Below are 22,936 nucleotides of genomic sequence, written 5' to 3'. Positions count from 1 at the left end.
TAAGTAGGTTGCAGTAAGTGAAGGCTAAGTAGGAAATGAGAGCAGAGGAAAATGTGGCTGAAAACCTAGAGAGTATATCAGAGATAGAGGTTGGTTGTGCTGTCACAGCAGCTCTGTATCTAGCTCTTGCTGTGCTAGAAGTCAGACATACCCCACAAAACCAACAAAAATTAACTGCATAGATCCACTGGGAGATGTGTGGTACTGCGTTGGCACAGGAGCAGAAGGCAGCTCTCCGAGCTCACTGCACCCAGCTGCCAGGGCAGGACACCGCTCCATGGCTGGGAGCAATAGGACATGAAAATCATTAAACACATTGGCCTCAAATGGAAAGTTCACTTTACCTCTAAGTGCTATTAACAGATTCCTAGTAGGAAGCAAAACAACACCACTGAGGCTGTCTCAAAGGGATTTGCTTTGACATGGAACAGTAGAGGGAAACCCAATTCCTGCCTCGCTGCTGAATTTACAAGGGTGAGCACTACCAAAGCTGGTGAGAACACACATGCTGGGCTGGACCTTGGGTGCACAGGCACAGGTTGCTTGCCCTGGGGACAGGCTTACTTACACAATGCCAGATCCACACTTGTCACACATGGGCAGCTTCTGGGCATTCCCAATCGATGAGGCCACCTTTGTGGTGGGAGCCTTGACGCTCCTAAATCCAGATGGTTTGCTGGGATCTCCTGGGGGTGGAAGGAGAGTGCTTCAGAGCATGTGAGATGCGTGACTCCAGGCTTCTCCCAAGCAGATGCTCTGCTAGGGAGGGGTGATGTCCTTCAACATCAGCTTTGAGGCAAAAATTCATGCATGGGAAGGAGGAAGGGACTTAGGGTGTGCAGGGAGGAGTGTGAGAAGGGACACAGCTGATCCTGGCTCTGGAAACCCAGGGCCTGAGACAGTGGGCCCTAAGATGAGATACTGCCCTTTCTCATCTTAAAAGCCCATCAGATATTGGCTAACACATCTCGCATGCACAGAGATTCAAAGCAAAAGCAAAGTCTCAGCCTCAGAAGCATCAGAGCCTGCTTGCCGTGTTCTGAGCACACACTCAAGCCGATGGCTAGATTTGGGTTCAGAAAGAGGAAGTGGGTGTCCCAGCAGTCAATAAGGCCTTCAAAGCCTTTTCCTCTCCGCTGTCTGGTGTAGAGTGTTGTGCTCCCCTCACAGCTCCTTGGTTAACTCCTTGTTGCAGGGATATGGAGCACATGGCACACTCCAGGGGTGAAAGTACCTCCCAATTGCAGGACTTTCAAAGGAGACATCTGGATGCCTACAAAAGTAGCGGATCCTAGATGCTGGATAGGAGGCAAGCCTTTAAATATCTGCAGTCAAAAGGAAGCCTCTAACAAAACGATACCATTGATACAACCAGCATTATCTACGTGACTTTCACCTGTACCAGGCAAGAACGGAAGAAGGGATGCAGATTCCCATGATGTCACAAAAGGACAGAGGAGGCTGTTGAGCAGACATGTCAGCCTCCCCCAGTGAAGTGGCGCAAAACCCTTCTGACTATTGCCAAGCCAAAGTACACCCACCGATCCTTTTGGAGTGGAAGAAGAATCCTGGAGAGGCTCACCCCAGTGAACAGCAAGGTCTGAGACATTTCACAACCCAGGGCAGCACCACTGGCAGAGAATCAAGGGAAAAAGCTGGGGCACTGCCCACCCCACCTCACTGTCACCCAGCCTAAGTGCCACCGCACTGCCTTAACAGCCACAAACAGTGCACCCCAGGTTGCGCTTACAGCTGTTTCTCCTACACAGCAGCATTTGGCTCAGGGGCTTGCACTAGCTCAGTGCTGAGTGTGAGGTGCCCTAATGGGGACAGAAGCCCGTGGACCCTTCAATCACACCAGGAGGCACCTGGCTGCTACCCCCATCGCTGGCAGTGATCCTTGCTGAGAAGGAAGAAGCAACCACATTTTCAGGTTCTACCCTATCCCCCCTGCTTGCTCCTTCTGCTTTGAACAGCACTTTGTCCACATTAGTAACACTGATGGCACATTTTTCAATCTCTAAAGGAATCGGCTTAACAAAATGCCTGAGGAAACATAACTTGTTCCACTCTGAAACACCCTAAGCCTCAGCATGCAGGCTCAAGTCTAAACAGAGAGCAGCCATGATGCTTCCCCACACCAGCAGCCACACACAGACCCCATCCTTTCAGCTGGCGTGGAGCAGCATAGTCCATGCCTCTGGCAACACCCCAGGGACTGGTCCTGGCTGGGAGATGACAGCTCCCTGCTGCTGCTCACAAGCCAATGCACAAAGCATCCCACAAAAGGTGTCACTTATTGCCAAGGATGCTATCTCAGCCAGGAACAGTAGTGTGTGAGCCAGGGCACCATCTCCTCTGGGGCTGCATAACCTTGCTCTGCATGGGTGATTACAGCTCACAGCAGAGCAATACCCAAGCCTATCCTGGCCTGTGATCAAGCAGGCAAACCTCATGCCAGAGAATCCCAGTAATGCTGCAAATCTTCAAAGACTGATAAACTAGAGAGGCTTTTGCTTATCTTCTTCAGCACTACTAAGCACAGAGGGGGACCTTGGATGTGTGAGAAGTCCTGGCTCCTCCAGTCCCTTCCACGCAGGAGTTGAACCCTGGGAGGTAAGCTGCAAACACTCATTATTAAGATCCTTTCAGATAGAAATTTTAACAGTAAAGACTCAAAAATCCTATTTTCTCTTTTCCTATTGTTTCCTTACTTCCTTCATTTTACTGTTCCCTTACAGATCACTTAGGTCTAACAGCATCTGGCTGAGCTGTTTTCCTTTCTGATATCTCAGCACCACGCTTTTGTTGGATGAAATTGAATACTCTACTGCAAGCCAATAACACAACAGATGAAGTCTCAACTGGTTTAAGAGGGGAAAAAAAAACCCTCATTCCTGGAATTCTTTCCCTAATTATTTGTTTATTTTACTCTATTTAAAGGGAGAAGGGAGTATGATTTGGCTCCCACCTAAGTTAATCAGAGTTTTTATCTAGAAGCCTATAGCCTTGAACTACATGCTGTCCAGATGTCAGATTAAGAGTGCCAAGCAGCACAAGATTTTCACAGGTCTAAAACTGCAAACTGATTGCTGTAACCTTGCTTCCAATTTTTTTATATTCAGTTGCAGAAGATCCTTTTTTCTCCTGTCAAAGGATGGCACCCAGAAACATTAAGATTCACTAAAGAATACTATCTTGTATTATCTGTTGTCATAAATCTAAGATGGTCCTTAAATTGGTGAATATTTTCCAATAGGGGCAAAACTTGGGACAGTCTGGAAGGCTTTTGCAACTTCTAGAATTCCTTAAGAACTAAATGCAGTAGGGTTTTATTTCTTGAGCATTCAGTCAATGAATGAGTAACAATATGTGCCCATAGACATTGAAACTAGCTGCAGAGAAGAAATTTAAGAGTAACGTCAGTGAAAGGGACCACAGTTTTTGTGGAAATCACCTGTACATACTACTTTGAAGAAACAACAGCTAAGGAAGGAGAAGAAAGTTTGAGACATTACTCTGAGCCACCATACACAGCCCAAGAAATGGCTGAAAGGAAGGGTGCACCCAGGCTGGGTGCTCAGGAGGGCTTACCTTTCTCCTCTGACTCCAAAATCTCCTGCAGCACTAGGAAGGAAGCAGACTGCCTGGGTGGCTCATGCGATTCTTGGTTCTCCTGGAGCATCTTGTAAACCTCAGAGTCTCTGTCTATGGCAATGCTGCCTGGGGGATGGCTGTGCTGATCTAAACTGAGGAAGGAAGAGAAAACACACTTGTTCAATGGCTAAACACTACAGCCAGTCCCTCTAGCAAAACCATCGCAATGCATCATGTGACTGAGAGACGAACGTGCAAACAAAGGCAGAACAGGATGCCATGAGACACAGAGGTGCTGGATGTGCTCACAGAAGACAGCTGCAGCCCCCAGGACTGAGGTGCTGGGCCACCCATGCACTCTGCTGTCATCAGGTTCTCACTCACCACCCCTGGCCAGCCCCAGCGCATTCCCTCTGCTTCCCAAATGCTGCTTACTCCAGAAACTGTCTTACTGTCCAGGAACCAGGAAATAACACATGCTGGGACAGGAGTCCCACATAGTAGCTTTGCCACCACTGTGCAGTCCCCACACACCTAAACCACCTGAGACTGCTACCTTACACTGCCGTGACTCTCAAATTCAATAAAGTTTATTTCTTAGAAAAATATGCATCTTTGCAAGCACGTTATGAAGTGGTAGTGAAAGCCACCTTCACTCAGTAACAGCTGCAGGATCCAGATAAAGGATCCTCTGTTTGGAAATAGTTGGAAATAGTGTTTCAAGTGGGCATTATGTCCACTCCCAACCCGAGGACTTTGCTAATTCTCACTGGAGCAGGAAGCACACTAGACTTGCAAGCATCTGAATCCTGGAAGACTAAATCCCACTTACTGAAGATTTTCACCCTGAATAAAACAAGATCCCTTCAATTACATAGACAATGTTCTAGATTATCCCAAATGAATCCATGCTCCACATTACATTCACCTTATATAAACTGATGTACTCCCTTCACTGTCCACCTCCAAAATCATTGGAGAGGAAGGCAGTCCTTGGAGTGTGCACACTAACAATGTCTCACAAACATGCATTCAAAAGCAAAGGCTCTATCATCTGAACGAGCAGGAGAGTCAAACAAAGCCACTGCATTTCAACCATGCATTTTGATGGTATGCAAAACATACAGATCAGCTCTTCCAGAGATGTACCACATAGATACGCTTACATATACAAAATTTCAGAAAAAATATTAAAAAAAAAAAACCCAATTGCTCAAATTTATATTCTGAAGAGTGAGATACCTCCAATTGTCAGAGCAGGGAAAAACTACAGTACTCACACAAGAACAAAACAGAACCCAACAAACAGCACACGCATCTTTTGAAGGGCCAAGGACACAGCGCTGTAATGCCTGCAGTAACAGGTCTCCACACCAGCAGATTTATGCTATCTGCTGTCACAAAGGCACTTCATCTGCTGCAAACACCACTAAATGGTGCCCTTGCCCAAAACAGCTTTGTAACACACAGCTCCAGCACCCCTCTCTACTGGCACCTCCAACCCCAACAATTATGACTAGATTTCAATGCTTCTAGTGCAGGAAACTCGCAATACTGATGGAATAACACTGCTTTAAAACAGAGCTTTAAAACTAGCAAGATGATTATATTAAGACAACATAAAGGCTGTCTCGCACAGCATCTTCAGAAAAGCACAGTCTTTTCATTACTAATGTGATTCCATTATTACACGTGAACACATTTTGTCAAGCTTATAAAAGTCTTAAAGCTGGGCTACAGGGAGATCTTGTACTCGCTTTTGTTGTCTCCTTTGTTAGCAGCATCAGCCACCCAGCAAAGCTGCCCAGCCAATGTGCCTGCTCCTGGGGAACACAGGATCACCTACAGCCCAACTGGTGACTCATAGCAAGTAACTGCTCTGAGCAATAATACAGCTGTGAATCCATTGCATCCTGCCATCACTTGGCAGCTGTCACACAGCAAAGCCTGCCCATGGGAGCCTGTGGACCAGGACACCAACCTGCTTGTTTCTAAGCATGTGGTGCTCAGCCAAGGAGGGGAACATAAGGGCTAAGGAACCATGAGATCCATGGGGCCAGCTCCTAAGCACCTCTGAAGAGCTCTACCTCAGTTGGAGGTGTTCTCTGCACACGTGCCACCCACCCGGGCTACTCCAAACCCATAAGCTTTGCCAGACAAAGAGGGAAACACGCAGGACCTGTTTCACCTGGAAATTAAGCTCCTCACACACAGCCATGGCCCAGCCAGGCAAACTAAACCACAGATGACCACATACAGACACATGTAGCAGCACCCAGCTGCAAACAACAGTCATTTTGGTTTGGGAGAAAAAAAAAAAAAGCAGCTGTTGGGATAAAAACCCTCCCACAGAAAATCCATCCATTGCAAGTGGATCCTCCAGGAATATCCCTTAACTCCTTGCTGTATGCAGTACCAGACACACGGGCAGGCTGAAACGATGTTTTGGTGCTTGACACAAACACAATGCAGAGAAAGCTCCTGTGAAGTCATGCACTGCCCTTGGGAAGGTGAAATGTAAGTGCTCCCTCATGACCAACCAGCACTGGGAGCCACAGACAGAGACAAGGCACTTGTGGACACTGAGACGCAGATGAGTGGATGTTCTGTGCTGGCTATGGAAGTGGCAGGCAGGTTACCTGGGGAAATCAGGGCTGATGGAAGAGATCTGCCCCTGCAGGGAATCCATGATGTTGCTCTGCGAATAGAGCTGCAGGGGAGAATTGAACTGCACATGCAGCACCTTCAGTCCTGGCACCTCCACCTCCACAGGGCTTTTAGGGCAGGCCTGGGCCGCGTGCTTCAGCTGCTCCGGCCCCACACGAACCTGGCTGGACAGGGCACCAGGGCTGTGCCTGCCCCGTGCCTCCACACTGGGTGACTGCAGCGGGTTATAGACAGAGGCAAAGGGAGCCTGCTGTGCACCCATCGGCGAGCGGCGGCTGTAGGCACACACCCATGTGCAATGAGCAGCACGGGTTGTGTTTGTTTGGGATGCGTTTGTATTTTATGTGGTGGAATTGAAGGAAAGATGCAGAGGAGGAAGAAAGGAAAGAATTCAGAAGTTAATGGAGAGCTAAACCAATACTCCAAGTGAAATAAACAGAATACTGTCTGTTGCTTCTGCCGGAGGGACACACCACTGCATACATCACTTTACATTAAAGGCTTTCAGCTGATGCTTTAGCTCCAGCCTCCTTGCTCCAGGTGTGTCCACACACTAAGCAAACCACAGCCACTCCACTCACAACAGCAATGAAGACATGGCAGCAGGACTGAGCATTCAGCCACAGCCTTGCTGTCCACCCTCACTGCTGCCCCTCCCAATTTGGTCTGGGCACCCTGCTGAGCAGCCACTGCACCTCCAATTCCAAAAGAGCCATGTTCAGTGGCATGGCTTCTCCCTGTTCTTCTTGCCTCCTTTGCAAGACCAAACTCTGCAATACTATTTATTTGCCTCATTTACAAATTGCATCAAACAGCCCAGGCTTCCAGGGAGCGCTCTCTCCTGGAGGGGACTTCAGACTACACCAGATGGAATTTGACTGCCAAATGGTCCCAACATGTTAACATAAAGCCAGATTTCTCCCTGCCATCCCTAACTCAGTCACTGAATGTGGGGTGAGAAGCAAACACCCAGCACCTTGCCCACCAGCTGCAACATATGCAGCTTTCAGAAAGCTCCTGTTTTATGGCTTCCAACTAAAAAAAAAAAAAAACAAAAAAAAAACACAACAAAAAAAAACCCTTGGACATTCAGGAACAAAAAGTTCCCATGGTGAAGTTATGGTTGTTACTCAAGTAGAACCACAAAGCTTTCAAGATTGAGATCATTTTAAGTCTCATTCCTAAAACTATTCACACCACTACGAAAAGTTTCATCTAGATATTAAAGCTCGTGAGAAAAACTGAGTCTGATAATAAAAATAGGAAGGTCAAAGCCTGTCTGTGAGCACCAGGCCAGTTGGGAGCCAGGATGGATGTTCTTCCTGCTCTAGCTGCACCCTTCCTGCTCAGCACAGTCACAATGAGATACCCGCTGTACAAAGAGCTCACAGTGAGCTGTCAGGCACCTGTTCAGACCAGCAGGCTTGCACGTCATGCTGAATGCACATGGAAACTGCGTCGGTCTCTGCTAAACAAAGAAACACAAGAGCGTTAATTTTATCTCTGCATCGTGTAAGACGTTCCCCACTCCCAGGAGATCTGTCCCTGGGTGCTGCATCCACTCTTGCCCGTCTGCTCCGTCCCCTGTCCTGAAAGAGAGCTGTTACATTTCCCCAGCTGGGCAGAGCTCAGAGGCATGGACGATACTTACAGCTTGCTGGGCTCAGGGGGCCCAGGCGATGTCTTTGACTCCACAGCATTGTTGAAGGTCTGGAGATTTTCTGAGGAGTAGAGGCCCGCCGGGCTGTTGTACTGAGCAGTGATCACCTTGGGGGCAGAAGCCGTGGCAGCAGTGAAGGGGACCGCGCTCCGGTTGTGTGCGCTTCCTATGTGCTTTATTTCCTGCATGCAAAGGAGCAAAGGCACAAGTCAGAGGTGCTCAGGCGTGCAGGGGGATGTGGCAGGCAGCCCAGAGCATGCAGCTGCTGCAAGGGTCACGCTGAAATGTGGTGGCACCTGGGAGCTCACTGCCCCAAAGAAGATGAGTGTCCTCAACATGTTGGCAGAGCCCGTCTCCATCCTGGATGGCCAACATGGCCTCTTCAGGCTGGCACTCAGGAGGTCATGCAGGTGATGCGCCAGGAATGCAAGATCTCCAAAACACAGTGACAGTACGAGATCAGCTGCTGCACACCTGGAAGCTCTGCAAAGCTATGGTGAGGCACAGGGCCCACCTTTTCACGTAAGACTACAGATTTTAAGTATTCCCTGCAAATCCTGAAAGTAGGGTTAATTTCAACGGAAAGTGAAGATTGATGGGCAGACAGAAGAGCACTCTTCAACAGCAGCTGAAAGGCTGATTTTCCCAAGACAAGGGCACACCAAAAAGAAGGAATCTGACATAACTATAAATGTACTAAACTACATCTGCTCCTTCAGCAAAGATTGGTCTCACAGCATTCTTTCATGAACATCTTAGAACTATCTGAACAAAAAACACTGCCCCAGAAGAGGTGGGAAGATGACCGTTGTTAACACAAAGGACTGCCCACAGGCAGTGGTGGCTAAATGCCTCGACAAGATCAGAGACCTCCTTAACATCAGAAGAATCGCCCAGACATTCTGGGCTTGCTGCAAATTGGAGCTTCCAGAGGCATTAGTGGATAACTTAGGAGAAAATCCCAGACAAATATGATGTTTAAAAAAAAAAAAAAAAAATTCTGAATCACATGCAGCTCTAACAAAAATGGGGAAATTGGTAGCCCCATCTTCAGCTCAGCAGGCTGGGAACCACAGCCCTAGGGCAAAGCTAACAGCACCCAAGGCTTGTTCCTCCTGGAGAAAGTGCTTAGCAAAAGCAAGGAGTGAACACAATGAGGCCTCAACAGAGAAGGCAGAAGAAAGTCCACAGAGGTGACTGAAATATTCAGTGCTGAAAGATGGCATTAAATATGCATTTTGAGAAGTCTGGGCCAGAGGCAGGGAACGGCTTCGTTACAGGGCTTGCACCCACTGGCACAGGATCAAACAGGGCCCTTCTCAAACATGCTGGGCCCACATTTCGTTGTCATAATTGGCACCACCAGTTTGCTTCCCACTCCATACACATGCTGACTTCTATAGCAAGGAAGTGAGCTTTCACTGTCCTTTCAGTGTCTCATGGCTCTCGTTCGATAGAGCTATAGTTACAGAATAAACACTCATTAGAAACAAGCATGACTAAATTCCCCTATAGAGCTTTCTTAAAATTGCTTTTATGCCCCAAGATTTCCTTACGCAGCTGGCTAATGTCCCTGAACTGACAAATGGGAGTCACCTTGTTCAATGGCACACACAAGACACACACAGGAACCCTTATAGAAGAGGAGTACAGGTCCAAACACACTCATGAGATACGAGTCATATGTAATCAGTGGGGTAGCTCAAGAAGTTCAGGTGTGGGATGATGGGATTGCGCTCCCACAGCTTTCTGGCCAACACAAATGGAAATCAGCCATGAAACTTTCCCACACACCAAAGGAAGACAGACCCTGGAGTAATTAGCTAATCTCCTTTGTTACAATCTCATTCAAAGTGCTCATAAAAATAGTCTTTCCCATGGCAGAAACTGTGGATATTAGCAAAAAATAATAATTACTTCAGCCTGTAAATCACACCATGGGGAAAAGTATCAGTGCTCTTTTTATCAGCATTAAATGCATATGTTAGAACACCATTCTGAGGCAGCAAGTGGGAGAGAGTATATGCAGACATACATATAAGTAGTCAGTTTAATGAAAGACAGAGGCAGAAGTTTTAGGCTAAAGGAATTATACTCTTAGGTCACATAGGCTCAAAGATTAAATCATGTCACAATCTGTATGGTGCAAACACTTTAGTATTAACCAAGAATTAGAGAAAAGGAAGTAATTTAGTTTTTTGTTTGTTTTTAATTTCTAGCTTCCTAAGGAAGGTTTCCTTAGGAAAGTCAAGCAGTTTCTTAAGACATCTCAATTACATGCTCTACATGCACGTGGACACGTTCACATCCCGACCAAGGCCTTCGAATCTGTCAACCAAGCTCCAATCAGTCTGACAGCATGACAGAAGCCTGAAGGACCATTAAGCATCCACAAACATTGAGAAAACAGGGAGCTGGATGGAGGAAAAAGATGGAAATCACATTAGTGCCTGGACTCAACTGCAAATTGTGCTCAGGCACTGAAGCCACGTTGGAAGTTTTTGACTACTTGCCACCAGGTAAGTTTTCTGCTGTTTAATAATGTTCAAGTCTAAGCTTCCAGAAGCACCAGGACATCTGTAGCAGTGCTCACAAAGCTAAAATCCATGAGAGACTGTAAGGGAGTTTATAACAGACCAAATAGAGCATAGAGAATCCTGAAGAGGATGTCTGAAGATTAGGTCAGAAAAATCCCATCTCAAGAAGAACACAGAAGATCAGTAACCTAAAAGTCAGACAATATAGCAAAAGCAATAAAATTATAAAGAGCATTTGGATAACCCGAATTCTCCATCACTTTGTCACACCATGCTGCTTTTTCTGCTCAAGCAGTGGAAGGAATTTGTGAAGAACAAGTACTTTCACGTAGCAAAACCAAGATCAAAAGATAACCTGTTTTCCCTGTTAAATGCATTTACCTAGGGATTTGCCAGACCTGCCCACCAGGCTCTGGGTTGGGCATTTGCTTTGTGAAAGCCCCAGCTCCAGGAATTGTATGTTTATGTCAGAGTCTGTGATTTAGCACTGGAAAAATATCAGAAATGAAGCGGTCCCACACCTGGTCACCATCAAGCAAAAAACGTATCACAGTGCTGCAGCCTCTTCCAGGCAGGGAGCAGCCACAGCACTAGCTGTGGTACAGGGAAAACATCCCCACACCAGAGCAGGAAGTGGCTCAGCATTTCCGACCACACCAGCATGACGGGGAATTCTCTGGGAGAACAATGGCCCCTTCTTCCTGCTCACATCAGGCCATGCTTGGGGATGCCAGGTCTGTGAAATCGCCATGGCTGTGCCATCCCCTGCAGCATGCAGCATGGCTGGCTGCCTACCCCACAGCTGAATTGCAAGCAAAGTCCACCTCAGGTACAGCTCGAGGCTCCACGTTATGGAGTCCAGGGAGCTCAAGGATCTCCTACTTGATGCTGCAAATTTAAACTATCAGCACCCAGGCACTGCAGCTGCAGGGAGATGTTCTCCAGCACCCCCGCAGGCCCCAGAGCCAGCCTCACAACCCAGCCAAACCGCACCCTACCAGCCTGCAGAGATGGAGGCTTGGATGCTGGAGCACACACCTCAAGAGCCATGCCAAGAGGAAACACGATTAAAATTTTCTCGGCACAAATGTTTACTCAGCTCGAAGAAAATGGGCCCCTGACCAAACCTCAGCAAAGGAGAGTGCCGTGCATGCAGAGGAAAGCACAAACCCACAGCCAGCATGCCTGGCCCCATCCCCGTGAGGCCACATGCGAAGTGAAGGCCATGCTCGTGCCTAGGAGCACCAGTACCTCTGCAGAGCCTGTCCTCACAGCCAGCTCCAGCTGAGGGAATGCTTCACCAGCTGCAGGCACAAGGAGCGGTGCCTCCGCTTTCACCTCTCCCTCTGTTATTGTTTGGGGTTTTTCAGCTATGGAAAAATCTTTTGCAATGCTTTGAAATCTGATTAGAAATTAGAAAGGGTTTGGGGCTTTGTTATTGTAGGGGGGTAAAACAACACGGCTGGCTTCCCACATCCTCTCCCTCCAAGTCCTTAAAGCATTCCACATCCATGCAGTAACGCCTTTTAACCAAAACCAGCAGGTCACCATATATTGTTATTTTATGTACCTATTGCTTCATGCATTGCCCACGCACGCTTGGCCTTATCAAAGACCAGGCCTACCACACACCCAGTTTCTATAGCCCTGGCCTTCCTGGTATCCAAGGAGATAAAGTACACAAGATGGAAACAATGACATCACCCAGCGAGGACGGGGATGGGGATAGGGCAAGCACTCTCACAAGGAGCCTGGGAGGACAGAAGCAGCTGTCTGCTCTTGCCATCCCACAAGTACCATGATTCACCTCCAGAACTCCCTCGCTCCCTCATCTGCAAGTCTGGACCTTGTTTCTTTTTCTATATATATATATATTTTTTTTTTTTTTCTTTTTCCTCTTGTAAAGAGCATTCTTGAGTTTGAAAGCCCTTATCTTCTATGGTTGAGAAAGATGTGATGTCAAAGTGAGGGCTTTCAGCTTTTCTTGGAGACAGTCCTGGCACTGACCACCCTCAAAGCCAGTCTCTCCCGGTCACTTCCTACATGAACATGATCTCACTAAGCACAGAGACCTTGGCCCACTGACCTCACTGTCACACAAACACAGGAAAAAGCCAAACCTTCTCCCAGAAAGCCCGGGTTTAGCAAGGCAAGGCACAGACACAGAGATAACAAGATTTTCAGTTCATTTTACTGACAAGCAACACAACAGCACAGCACACATGGCTCTGAAGCTTACTGCCTGGCCCAGGCTACCAGAGAGCATGGTAGCTTGTAATCATCCTGTCCTCCGGTCATACCACAAGCATCAATATTAGCTCAGTTACCAAAATAAGTTGTTCTCTTGCTTGCGATCCCTTTTACTAAAAAAGTTAAGCAGAAGGGACAGGCGGACGTGTTATTTTAATCTTTCCCACTGCAGTGCGGAAAAGCTCTTGATGGGAAAATGACATTGAGTGAATGCCCTCATGATCCGGGTGAGAAGTGCAAGTGAAATAATTGAGTAAATATACGAAGAAGTCTCCGTCATTTCCTTCCCATCACGTTGCCATGGTCACACCCAAAACAAAGCCAGCACAGCAGCAGAGCCATCACCACCAATAGGCTGCTACACCTTTTGATAAAATGCGATTTTGTCATCACTCTTGCCTTGGCTTGAATGAATTTAAGAGGATAAAGATAGGAATAATGAAATAATAAGGCCATGGCTTTCTCGTTTGAAAAGACTAGCACAGACAATGAAGTCAGTCTTGGTATTTAGGACTTTGGGGAATGCATGGGAGGTTGTGGAATGCCTTTTTTTTTTTTTTTTTTTTTTTCTCTCCCCTCCAAAGGCACTCAAAAGCATCTTGAGCTTGCATTCCAAGTAAGGGAAAATACTCACACAGACAGATGCAGCATTTCACCAAGTGTCAGCCTCCAAAAAGACTACAGACATAAACAAAAAGCTTATTGCAAATGGTAAAAAGAGTACAAGCAGTGATCTTAGTGTCTAATTAGCCACTTATGACATAAACCAAAAAGTATTTTGCAAGATCACTCTCAAAGATTTAACTGTAGAAGTGAAATGGGAACAGGCAAAGAAGGTGGCCAGATGCTGAGAAGTTTCAATGCAGATAGTGAAGTTGGGGATCAATGTCAAATAGTACCTCATTTTAAGAAAGGGAGAAATTATTTGAATAATTGCTCTCCAATCTCTACTGCAAAGGCTTTAAAGCATTTCTTTTGAGTCTGAATTAACTCTATTCACATATATTATGGTATTGCTGCATTCAAAAGGCTGTGATCAAATACAGTGAGAAACATCTTCAGAAAACAGTGGATCTGGCCCTAATGAACTACTTGGACTCAGCATGCCTTATTTTCTTTGGTAAGGGACTTAAGTGCTCTGCGTAAGCCTGCAGCCAAGGGCAGCACGTGTACTGCTTTCACTGGTAAGGCAGTTAGATAAACCTAAACAATTCAGACAGCACTGCCTTCAAAGAGTCAGCTCTGCTTATGGCTTCTACCAGTGCTGTCTGAAAACGAGCTCAGCATCTTTGCAAGAAAATTCCTACCAGTTTGCCACACTGGTACACGCACAGCATCTTCTGCATGCTGCTGCTGGCTCTGGTGATACTGTAAATACACAGCCCCAGATAAACTTGCTGAGTTCTCACCGCAGATCTGGCAGAAGTCAACATGCTACACTGACATCATACTGCAAGCAGACAGCCCTCACCACAGATCTCTACTAGCTGCAGTCAGCTACTGAAAAAGGCAATGGGTATTTAAAAAGGATTAAAATATAAAGAAAAGAACACAGCTCAAAAGCTGATGGTGTTCATGACACTAGCCTTTGGCACTGTGAAACAGAAAGGGTAAATAGGAGCGTGTGGTTTGGAGACACGAGCCACACATCTCACACTGCTAAATTTCCCTGCTCCAGCCCATGGCTGGACTAACCCATGTGAAGAAAAGCCCTGTGCTCAGAACACCAGCAAGCACCATCAATTGCTAAGCCACTGAAAACGATTTAATTGGCTCCATTTTAAAAACGGAAAGAAGAAAGGCAAGACTTCTGTGGGAGCTTGAATGTCACTCCTTACACCAGGAAAAAACTCTTTTGGAGCCAGTCACGGGAGCATTGGCTCCAGTGTTGGCTTCTAGTGCTAAATTAAAACAAGAGTCACTGACCAGAAATAGGGAAACCAGGAATCTTGCTGTAGTCATTTTTTTGTTTGCTTGGTTTTGTTTTTTTTTTTTTTTTTTTTTTGACAAATTCTCCTGCTGAAGTCAGTTAAGGATTGGTATCATAAATCTCAAACTTTGAGATGGCAGCATCAGAGTACTTGCAGAAGGGCCAGAGCTAGAATCAGAAACAGGGCTAAGACTAGGCTATTAGGTGCACTCCACAGCCCTGATGAATCCCACCTGGTCTCTGTGATGCCCTTTATCTGAATTTCAGGAAGGAAAGCAGAGACTTCCATTGCCTCACCCATTACTCATGTCCCTTCTAGTTCCGCACTGCAGTAGGGACCCGTGCAGGACTGCAGAAGATGCTTTTTCCTCACTCATTTCTGCTGGCACACTGAAATTAATGGAAAGCTTATCAGATTGGTTACATAAGGTTTAGTTTTTGAGCCACAACTCATATCTCTGTCCAGACACAGATACCAGAAGATTTCTACAGCTGGTACTTCCTGATTTTCTTTTGCCAGCGTTGACCTAAGGATCACCTAGGAGAAGCAGGGCTGCAGGTATGTATATAGTTAAAGCCAGTGAAGTCTCTCACTTCAGTTTCAACTGGACAAAGTGAATTTTATGCTTCAGCTCACACATTAGGTACAGATGTTGTGGCTGGACCAGCTCTCTCTTTACCATGCAGCGCTGCCAGCTTGCACTTCAGAAGCACAAATTTAACCTGCATGTTGGAGTTCACAACCTTTCAACACTCACTGCAGAAGAAACCCCACAACTGACTATTAAAAATAAAATGTTTCAGTGAGAATTACTGAGCAGTGAAATCATGCCGTAAAACAACTGCACAGACAGACTGACCAGCCACCACTAGGTTTTACAAAGCACCACAAGGTCTATTTTGTTCTGAGATGCAGTGCTAGGAAGGAACAAAGTTACCTTTGTGAGAGCATAAGATGAGGTTTATTTCAAAGACCATGCATTATCCACCTTTCCAGAAACACGCTTTTTAGATACCAGCCCCCTGAAGCCTTGCAGGGGAGTCTCAGAGCTGATTCTGCACTTCTCATTTCCCCAGTCCCAAGGTTTGCAGCAGAACACCTCCAGGGCAGAAGGCACAGAGCAGATCCCAGCTCAGTGGTGTCATAGGCAGTGTCACTGCATGGCTCCAGCCTAAGACCAAATGGCTTCACATTATACTTTGGCTAAGCTATGAAATACTTGGAGAACACAGCACCATGCTCTGAGCCAAGCAACACATGGCAACTTGGCATAAAAGGGAGCATGGATTGATCCCAAATTGAGTCTAGGCAGGGCATTGCTGCACACACTGCTTCAGGTTCAGGCCCTTTCCATCCCAAAAAGCCATATCAGCACTTATTTAATTGCCAAGTCAAGCTATTTTTCTCTCCTCTCATTTTGCTAGGCAGATTCATACGGGAGATGTACTAGGACAAAAATCCACTATCCTGGTGAAAACCCAGAAAACCCCTTTAATTTTAGCATAGCTGTAGATTTGCGCAGAATAGTCCTCTGAACCTAGCCTAGCCAACATCCTTGCACAGCTCACTGATATTGCTACGTTTACTCGATAGAAGCAGCAGACTGATAAGGGAAGGCTACCAACAAGTTATAAGATCAACCTCCTCGACAAAACTTGCAAGATCTGCCACGCAGATAAAAATATAAAAGGCTGATATGTTTCTCTTCTGCTTTCTCCACAGCTGCTAATAACAGTCTGTTGGGAAGAGGGGAAAAAACAACTGCATAACAAAAAGAAAAAAAAAAACAGAAGACACTAAATCATTTTCCTTCCTTAAGATCTTTCTTATCTATGAAAATCATCAGGCTTAGCAAGAGTAGCGATGTTTAATCAAGCCACACTTCCACAGTGCCTTCATGCGTGCTTTATGACAGGTTTGAGCAAGTTTTCCAACCAGCTCTCCATGGCAGCAGGCATCTGAGCATGAGGAAGAATGACCATCTCTGAAGGCAAACATGGGGCACACACACTACCCAGTGTGACAGAGTGACACATGCTCAGCATCTTCGGGTACCAGGCCAGAAACCACTCCAAAGTCAGACAGGAGTAAGTGGGCACAAGCATGCAGATAGTCTGTTCCTTACCTGGGGCTGGGAGGCTAGATTCATCTTGTAAGGATGCGCCTTTCCCTCTTCATTTACAAGCGGTGACCAGACTTTTGACTCCGTTCTGCAACACATGAATTCCAAACAGTTAATCTACTTTCATTGCTGCACATCACTGTTGCTATTAGAGGACTTGTTTTCAGCTCATGAACTTCATCTCCACCAAACTTCTGCATAGTTTGAGTATGGTTAAAGTAGGAATCCACACAACTCATCCTTTGGGACTCCACTGATGACACAAGAGATATAGGCTCCAACCCAGGCAATATATTTAGGGGTCAACCAAGAGCAGAAGATGGAAACGTCCCCGAGATGCATACCCTTTAACTGAGACAATTCAAATTACTGTTTTCCAGCTCCTATGAGTCGCATGGAAATGAAATGAGTCGTGTCTGTATTAAATATATATAGAACACTGTGTTCTTGAACTTGGGCTGCTGGAAATATTTCTTGCTTTGGGTCTCCAGAATTTTCTTATTCATACAGTAGAATCCATGTAGAACAGAGGCTTTTGGGAATCATGGAGAAAAAAAAAGAAATGGGTCAAAGTCAGCAATGGGACTAAAAACTGAGATGACAGTGTGTCCAAGAGAAAGTCTGCATAACCTTTGCTAGTCTGACCCAATTGCAGCAGCCTGAAACACAAATCTGTGACCAAAACCAGCTGCTTCTACCAAGAATCATTCTGGAGTTTTGTTGTGCCCCAAAGAACAACAGAAAAAGTAGTGAGGGAGAAACAGGAATTAAACTTAGATTTGCTTGAGATTCTTTGTGGGAAACACATGCCATCTAGGATTCTCACGTGTACAGAGAGCAGTTAGCTTTAAGGAGGGACCAAACACTGCTGCTTCTGCCAAAATTTGTAATAGTAGGGAATAAAGTGGCGGCAGTATCACTGAATGAAAACCATCATTCAGTGTTAAATATTACACAACGCAACAACTAGACAGCTGATAAACTCTTTGGATGAGTTTTGAAATCCATGTCCTGTTTTGACAGGAGATCCTGAAACTCTCTAAATTCTGCAATTGCAGGCAGATGTTCTTCCCAGATATCTGTGGGGTCAGGGCCAGCTACAGTTTAAGTTCTTAGTTAGCAAAACAAGATTGTTTCCACTGAGAATTAACTGGATAGCTGGAAAGAGACTTTAAACAGAAAAGGCTTATAAAGCTGACAAGGGTAGAGAAACAGGATATAGAGCTACCCACAATAAAAATTCAATCTGGTCTACCCTATTATTCCAAAGGCCCACCATTTTCAGTACATTTTTAAACAAAAACAATGAAAAAACCCTACCTGTGCTGCGCAGACACTTACTGCATAAATAATACTTACACCCAGATAGCAGCTCAGTGGGAGGAAGTGACAGGCAACCCACTCACTCTGGGAAGAGAAGAGTTTCTATAGGGAATTCATTCACCTGCTACTTCATCTACTGTGCTCTGGACTTCACACAAAAGAAATCCTGCCTGAAGCCTGCTTTCTGAAGTACATCCTTTTGCAAGAAAGTATACAGGCATGGGTCACAGACAGCATCCTCTGCACACTTTGAGTCAGGTACAGCAGATCTTTGGCTTGGGGTTATTTCATTCTGTGGCAGCAGCTGCAGTGCCAAGAGCCAACAGCCTGCCCATCTGACCTCTGGCATATGATGCACTAGGGCACACACAGACTGAGGAGCACAAATATAACAGCTGCATGGGATCAGCTCTACAACAATCTAATAATCATCTTGCCCCAACAGCTGATGTTACTGTGGATATGCAACATACCCCAGGTGAGTGTAAAACAATTATTTCCTCCTCACTTCTGGTCACCAGCATTTTAGGAGTGCCTGAGGAACCAGTGATTTTTACCCACATCACAGCCATGGAGCATAACAAAGTCACAGCCACCTCTAGGGTGGCTGCATTTTGCACATGAAAATCATATTTGCACAGAGGGGAACAGCCCACTGACCAGCACAAAGCCTTCCTCTTTGGAAGATCACGTGTGACCTCTGGAAAACATGGGGGCACAGCAGAGCTCATGGAAACAAACACCTGCCAGCCAGGCTATAAGCAAGTAGACACTGGCTGGAGATGAAAGAGCAGTTCAGAAAGCATTAAACACTTCAGTGGATTTCTAGCATGAGGCATCCCTGGTGCCAATTCTCACTGGTCCTGACTGAAGCACTTTCCAAGTAGTATTTTCTTTTGCAGCAGTTTAATAATGCCAAGTTTCAGAATCAGCAGAAGGCCTTTCACAATCTGCAGATTTAAGCTTGGAACAAGTCAACGTATGTACACAAAGCAGAAACCTCTTCCCAGGGCCCCAATGGGTTACCTCCATCCTACTGCCCCTGGCTTGGTACATGAGGTGGCACAGCACATTGGTCTCCAGTGTCTGGGAGATACCTATGGCCAGCTACTGTAGCCAACATGTTTCTGTACAGATTTTGCTCCCTTTTTTGATAGCAACGCAAAAAATGCCAGTTTGTTGCCCAGCCTGCTGCCATTCCAATCTGTCACTGCTTATAAATGGAAGCAGCAAGGTCACTCCAGGCTTTACTTCCAATCCAGTTTAGATGCTATCCAAACAGAAAGGTTAAACAGCCTGCACAGTTGTCCCTCTAAGGCCAGGAGAACAAAGCTTCCCTTGTCTTCACAACAGCTGCCACAGAGCCCTTCACTTGCTCTCACAACGGCCCATTTATGGCCCCAGCAAAGCTGAAGATGAGACAGCTTTGCTTGGGATGCATTGCTAGTGGGCCCAGCACAGCACACGTCCCATTGCATCCCACCACTGCCACAGAAGCTGCAATCTGTGGGTAATCAGTAGGACTGCAGCAACACCTGCTCTCAGTAAAGGGTTCCTGCCACCAGTGCCTGCACTTGCTCTGAAGTGAGAGAGAGAGAAATAGCACCCAAATGTTCACCTTTGTCCAACTGCTGGCCCAGGACTTATCTTTTGGAAAGCTGGGAAGTAGGGATACGAGGCACAGGTCAGCTGGATTGGTTAGACTGATCACATCTTCACCATATCTGCATATGTTCATATCACTTATGGGAAGCAGGGAATGGGCAGCTAGCTCAAACTCAAATTTAAGTTAGAATATATTTTCTCCTATATACTCCAGCAAAGGGAGTGACACACAGTACAGAAAGAGAGGACAGAAACATGACTGTCAGACAAACACAGGAACACCTGCCTGGAAAACTAATAGCAGGCATGCAAATATACAAACTTCATCACATTTGTAGTTTACATTTCCATGCTGTTCCCTTTACCACTGGAGAGAGGGCAACTAAGACTATGCCAGGGAATGAGCAGTGCATTTGCTTTTCCATCCAGGCAGAAACCAAAACCTGAGATAAGAACAGATACTAGCTTGGATGCAGAGGTACTGGTAGGAAGGATAAGAAGGAAACTGCATGCAAGTCAAGGCAAGAATCTGGAGAAGTATTTGTGAAATTCACCATTCTTCATGAAGCTTGGCTTGAATACAGTATAATATAAGCAATCACAAGAGGCTAGATTTTGTTATCAACGCTCTGTGTGCAGTGCTAGGCCATAGCTTCAAGGGAAAATTCAGTGCTGAAAAATGAGGATCTAATTCTGTTGCCAAGAATTGCGTAAATAAGTTCAGTAAAAAAGGCACATTTACATTCTTATTTCAAACACTGAGAGAGGCAAGTCTAATTTACCAGAGTAGCAATTGAACTCCTAAAAGCAGAAAAGTTTCTTCTAAGGTAGAAGGTTCGTGAGGTGAAAAATGAGGAAAGACCTAAACAAGTCCTCTCTCAGAAGCTCCCAGGGTTTTAGATAAGTGGCAAAGGATAAGGCACACCTACTGTTTTCTGAACTAGTCACCTACAGAGTTCACAGCTTCTGCCTTGCCAAAGAGGGTGTAACAGTATAGCAAACACCAGGTTTGACTTGCCAAAATGCCTTTGAAAGCACTTATCACTGGTAAAAAGTGCTGAGAGAGCTGGGGAGCACGAAGGCAGCCAGGAGAGCCTTGAGCTGCTGGAGATGGCCGCTCTACATCTCCTTATATAGCTGTGCACAGCTCCAGGCTTCCCAGGCCACAGGCATTATTAGCACAATGACAGACCTGGAAAACTCTTGCTGGCAGGGAAGCAAAAAGCAAGCTTAAATGAGTCAACAAACTCTGCAGACTTCCTAGAACACAAACCCAAGCCTATTGTGGCTTTATGCAGCCACAGCTGAACACTGGCAACACGTGGAACAAGGATGGGGAGCTTCCCACAGAGAGGGTGCAGCTGAACCTACCAAGTATGGCACAAAGGACATTGTCTGTCTCTCCTCACTCCTTCTCCATAAGCATTACACATGATCCTTTTTGACGATGCATTTAACATCTGCTGGTAGCAAGTCTGACTTTCCTGATCTTAGCAGTTTTCAAAAAAAATGCATAGCTTCATTCCTTGGCATCATTTTAGCAGAGTAACAGACTGTTTTGCAAACAAAAAAATGTATTAATATATCATACACTGGCAGCAGGGCTGCTGAGTAGGAGATTGGAATTTGAAGAAAAGGACAGTAGGAGCAGAAAACAAGATTATATGCTTGCACTCTTTTCCACAAATCTTCTTCTCCTATTACCACCCCAATCTGTCTCCAAACACAAAGGAATGGCTTTAAGAATATTTCTTCTTTTGTTAAAAAAACATAAATACCCATAGTTTACCTTGGAGTTGCTCATGGCTGCACATGAGCACAGCTTTGCTACCCACTAGGTGACTACAGCTACTTCTTTCAGAGATAACTTTCACCTGTACTGCAACTGGAATGAGTATTTGCCCTCTTCTGCCCATCTGTAGCTACTACTACACAAAGCTGCATACCAAATTCACTACAAGTATTACCACTGACATCAGTGATGCCCTGGACTTCGTGGCCATTGGGTGAGTTTTTGTTTCTTGAGCCTTCCTATCTTTGAACGCTTTCTCATCCAAGTGTGTTTCTTTCCCAAAACACACCAATTTTCCAGAGCAAGGTGACAGTGCTCTCCAGACTGGACACATCTAGCTGCTCACCTCCATTAAAAGGCAAATTGGAGGTGCACTTAGTAGAGGGGCAGCCAGGGACAAGGCTTTGCTTGACCCTCAAAAGTCAGTGCTAAGAGGTACAGACATCCACTGCAAAAAACAACAACAACAACAACAACAAAACTCTTCTCAAAGAATCAAGATCCCAAACTTCCTTCCTCTGATGAATGCAAGAGGCTTAAAACTCCACCTGTGAAATTTCTCAGTTTGGCAACCAGGTGGCTTTGAGTTGACCGAAGTGCAGACTCCACTGTAAGTTGGTCTTTCTATGCATATCAAAGAAAACCGTGGTGCAGAGCTTGAGGGTACACCACTGAAGACAACATCAGAAGCTTTTCCTTCATTTATTGGGAGCTATGTTTCTAAGAAGACTCTCTACTCTGGAAAAAAAAAAAAGCAAAACAAATGAGAAGAGAGGGGGGACCTGCTAGGCTTGCTAAGTCCAGCAGGAATTTGGTGTGTGTTCCAACGCTGCAGAAGAACCACTTTCAAGGCTGAAGGCAGACCTCTCCAGCTCTGCTCACACATCATACAGTGCCAACTAGAAAAGCACATTCAGAGAAAACAGTTTGTGACTGACTTTACACTCAAGCAAAATCTGCCCCTTTAGGCGAAAGAAGCAGTTGAGGCACAGTCTCTCCTGTTAGCACTTGATCCTTTTTTTAAACAGCGACGTGTTAGACAAGATTTCCTGCCTACAATCTGATCTGAAATATTTCTGGACTATTACCATCATTTAGGAAAAATATCGAAACAGGAAACATTGGAATGCTGTTGATATTCACAATCAAGTACACAGTACAAACAGCATTTCCTTTACCAGAAGTGTTTAAGTCTCTCTGGTTCTCTATATTTACACTTCTCTTAAATAATCACTAATGCAGCCAAAGACAGGGACATTTTAACCACTCAGCTACCACTAAAAGAGAAGAGGGTTACATAGATGCAGATGAACACACATAATATTTGTTTAGGTGTGAGGAAGAAGGACAAGATGAGCATAGCACCATGCTTCCCCTAGAACACACCAGCATCCAGCTTTTTGCAGCCCAGGGGCTTCCTGCAGCAGTGATACTATGATGGTCCATACTGCC

General features: G+C 45.7%; 1 protein-coding gene across 2 annotated transcripts in view; it reads right to left on the bottom strand.

Moving 5' to 3' along the window:
- The window catches only part of PDLIM1 (PDZ and LIM domain 1), a 36,681-nt gene that overhangs the window by 1,429 nt on the left and 12,316 nt on the right, over window positions 1-22,936 (bottom strand). For both annotated transcript variants that reach the window (XM_048946789.1, XM_048946790.1), the window contains exons 3-6: window positions 16,768-16,852; window positions 7,916-8,106; window positions 3,595-3,749; window positions 569-686 (exon numbers count right to left, since the gene is read on the bottom strand). In XM_048946789.1, the coding sequence (XP_048802746.1) occupies window positions 569-686; window positions 3,595-3,749; window positions 7,916-8,106; window positions 16,768-16,852 (549 nt within the window). The remainder of the gene's footprint in view (window positions 1-568; window positions 687-3,594; window positions 3,750-7,915; window positions 8,107-16,767; window positions 16,853-22,936) is intronic.

The sequence above is a fragment of the Lagopus muta genome, chromosome 5 (genome assembly GCF_023343835.1).
Source record: "Lagopus muta isolate bLagMut1 chromosome 5, bLagMut1 primary, whole genome shotgun sequence".
Taxonomy (NCBI): Eukaryota; Metazoa; Chordata; class Aves; order Galliformes; family Phasianidae; genus Lagopus; species Lagopus muta.
Note: the sequence above shows the minus strand (reverse complement) of the source record. Positions and strands in the feature narration are given on the sequence as shown.